At 25.2% G+C, this 3,939-nt stretch overlaps 1 protein-coding gene across 1 annotated transcript; it reads left to right on the plus strand.

Annotated features, from left to right (window-relative positions):
- The first annotated feature begins 1,197 nt into the window (after window positions 1–1,197).
- LOC126909351 (uncharacterized) lies at window positions 1,198–3,549 on the plus strand. Its single transcript, XM_050691763.1, has 2 exons — window positions 1,198–2,139; window positions 2,757–3,549. The coding sequence occupies exons 1-2, from the start codon at window positions 1,250–1,252 to the stop codon at window positions 3,541–3,543; spliced, it is 1,677 nt and encodes a 558-aa protein (XP_050547720.1). The 5' UTR covers window positions 1,198–1,249; the 3' UTR covers window positions 3,544–3,549.
- Window positions 3,550–3,939: the final 390 nt, after the last annotated feature.

A 3,939-nucleotide genomic window follows, 5' to 3' on the forward strand; every position in this document is an offset into this window, starting at 1 on the left:
TAAGATATATATAAAAGTGTCAGTCTTTCCGGAACATTTTCAAAAGTTAAGTTGAAAAAGTTCTACTTTCTATACGCATTTTAAAAGGTTTGCACCCCCCCTGTATAAAGGGAAATGGTCCGATTTTAAAAAAAAGTATGTCGAATGAAAGAAGTATATATAAAGTATTTATCATTAAAGAATAAAGTTGATTCATGCATTTTTTAAAAAGTTATAGCAACATAATGTTAAAAAATGTAAAATATAATATCAAGAATTTTTTCACAAAAATAGCATATTTTTGCATACGGTAGTCATTTTCACCATGAAGACAAGTCCAGAGGTCAAATTTTTTTTTTTCAAATTAAAGTATATTACATTAGCTTTAATTTAAGGTATATATAAAATTGTCAGTCTTTCCGGAACATTTTCAAAAGTTAAGTTGAAAAAGTTAATTTTTTGTAAAAAAGTTACCATTTTGAAACCCCATCCTTTGGGCTGTTAAAGGGTCAAATGTTCACAAAAATATATAAAATGATAGGTAATTATCTAAGGTATCTATAAAAAAAAAAATTATATTGATTCGGTCATTTTTAAAAAAGTTATGGCAATTTTAAGTAAAAAAAATTGAAAAAATATCGAAAATTAGCGATTTTTAAATTTGTAATTTTTTGGGGGATTTCCCCCGTTTACGGGGAACGAGGGAATTTTTTTCAACTTTTGAGGGTAATTATTTTGACTAGATACGATATGTGATCTTTTGACATATTGTTCATCAAAATCGGTACAGCGAAAGTTGAGATTGAGCGTTCACAGACACAAAAAAAAAAACACATCATAGTAAAATTAATACCTTCTCAACTTCGCGTCGAAGCTAAAAAAAAAAAATATCTTTGTAAAACCAATACCTTCTCAGCTTCGCATCGAAGCTAAAATATAAAATGCCAAAAAATAAAAATAACACTCTATTTATAAAATAAAATAAATTGCTTTTATTGAACCAAATGTAATGGTGTGAAAATAAAGTTATAGTTATGGATTAGACATTTAAAGTTAATACAAATTTTAAGTATAAGGTATATAAAAAAAATTGTGTTAAATATATTATTTAAACAATTAAAAATAATCAACCGCTGTGTTTGTTTAAAATATTATATTAAATAAAAATGATATAAAAATGTTAGGTACAATATATATTTTAAACGGAATATTAATTAGTTCTAATAAAATTTTACTGATTCCAAAATTTGTGTAATTAAAATTGTGAATCATGTTACCAAAGTTATTTTATTCTATTTTTTATACTTTTTGGATTCTAACTACAAAATGCTTTGTGAGTTGCAAAATAAGACCAAAAACATATGAGAAATATTTGTCAGGAGTAATGGATCATATAAAGGAACAAGTTGGATGGGATTTTATACAGAATTTAGATATTAAGAATGACTCCTCTACATGGTTAAGATTTAATGCTAAGGACATTCTTTGTAAAGAGAGTAATTTAACGCTATCAAAAAAATTCGACGCTATAATTAATGTGTTAAATTACATGTACGCAGAAGTTATCAAAACATTTATTGATCATATTCGCACTATAGCTAACCAATGTAAAAAATATTATGACTTCAATCTGGGAGATGATTTATTAAGTTGTATAGTTGTACTTCAAAGTGTTGTGGAAAATTCAAAAACCATGTTTGAACAGTTATACAATGTAATGAACTATCTTAGCAACATAGATTTTAAATTAATAGCATTAGGAAAAAAAGCTTTCTCAATACCTATAGTAGATGATATTTATACTTTTGTAGAGTATTCAACATTAAAAAGTCAACAAAATGCACGGATTTTTATCGATCCAAACGATCCAAACACAAAAAAAGATGCTTATGAGGTTATTTTAGATGTAAACAGTTTTATTGAAGGAAAAGGTCACGAGACCTATCAGAAAATGAAAGAGAAAATTAGTTTAATTGTTTACAATCATAAACCAAAGTGTTTACTTGAAGAGAATCTAGAAGACTATAAAGCGCTACATTATAAACACATTGAATTGAGCCATTATTTAAGTGAATGGCTTAACGTGTATTACGTTGAAATTTCTACAAAATTCTACAAAAATCTTGGTTTTGAACAAGTTTTAGAATCAAAAAAAGAAGGGTAAGAAAATTTATTTGAAAACTCTGTAGAGCAATAAAGAAAACTTTTTAATTAACGTCATTAATTGTCAAATTTATTCTTTTTATTCTTGTACTACCGATAGATCTATAAAATTCTTCTGTATTTCGTCTGGGGTAGGGTTGAGGGTAAAATATAACAAAATTTATTTTTAAGTAACTGAATTGTATTATTTGTCGCGCTAACTAAATAATTAATCATATATGTTTCGTTTAATTGTGGTTACTTTTAAGGCATCGATTGTACTTCCCTTATTTATGGTAAACAAAAAAATGTTGAAATAATGTTTATACGCTATATGAGAATCTATGCTCCCTAATCCAATAAGACTTCAACATTGTGTACTCCTCGTATATATACTTAACAAGTTTGTTAACTCAAAAAATAAAGTTATCGAACTGATTACGAGCCAGTGAATATTTTATATAATTCATTCACCATTATCTAACAAACAAAGTAACAATAGGTATCTATTAAATTTTCAAAAGTTGCCCCTAAAACCTACCGTGTGGAATAATTTTTTCTTATAATAACTTGATTTAACGAAAAAAGTAGAGAATGTGTACTTAATAAATCACATTGCATATATTTTATTGTAGATTCAGACATCCAGTTCATATATATGATAAAACTAGCCAAAAGCAAGTAATCCAACTAATAAATACAATTACTAATGAAAGTGGATGGAAATCGTTGAAAAATATTAATATTGTATTTAATGATCAAGTTATAAGCGTAGATCGTATTCTTAGACACCCAGCAGACAAACTTAATTTTCATTGCAAAAAACAAAATATATTAAGATTGATCAAGTGCATTTATACAGAAATAATGTTTAAGTATTGCGACTATGTAATTTTCCTATTAAATTTTTGTGATAAAGTAAGATTTCAATGTTATTTTGTAATATATATAAATTTAGTGCGACAAATTTTTGATGCAGTTCATGAGACAACTAAAATGTTTGATATAATGTATAAAACATTGGTATCTTTAAATAAACTAATAGGAGAATATTTTCATGACAATTGTTTTTCGAATTTAAAATGTTTTTGTAGTTCAATAACAAAATTACTTGAGAAGATAAAACTTGTTAATTATTCCCTGGATATTTTGAATAGCAAAAATGATGTCAATAACCAGAAAACAGTAAGGAAAACCATACGAAATTTCTCAGAATTTCTAAAATATATAACATTTAATAGTAGATTATTAAAAAAAACACATGAAAAACAATGTCCATTTCGAAATTTATTGTTAAATATTGACATACCCGAGTCAATAAATACCGACAATTTTTCATCTGCTTGTAACAAACTTATTGTATTTTCTAAAAATGTTATAAAAGTTTACTATGAAGAATTAGGTTTAAATAAATTTAATTAATTTATACATTCATTTTTTTTTACGTCTCAATCATATGCAAAAGCACATAAGTTGCTAAAATCATAGTTTGTATAATCCACAAACCGCTTTTAATATTTTAATTGTATTTTTAATTTTAAGTAGTTAAGTACTAATTTAATTGCTTTTTTACATATTATATCCGTTATGATTAAGATTTTTGTCATTTTTTCACGGAAATTTTTATCTTATCGTGTTTAATAATCAAGTAATATATTATAGAGCAAATGACGATAGATTCTGTTAAGATATAAAACAAAATATTTTCACGATGATGATGTTTAATTAGGCTGCATAAATAAAATAGTAACTATTTTGTATATAAAAATAATCACACTTAAATAGACAGCCAATTTAATAACTATTATAAATCGTTAT

This window comes from Daktulosphaira vitifoliae, unplaced genomic scaffold (assembly GCF_025091365.1).
Source record: "Daktulosphaira vitifoliae isolate Bord-2020 unplaced genomic scaffold, ASM2509136v1 Scaffold_290, whole genome shotgun sequence".
NCBI lineage: Eukaryota > Metazoa > Arthropoda > Insecta > Hemiptera > Phylloxeridae > Daktulosphaira > Daktulosphaira vitifoliae.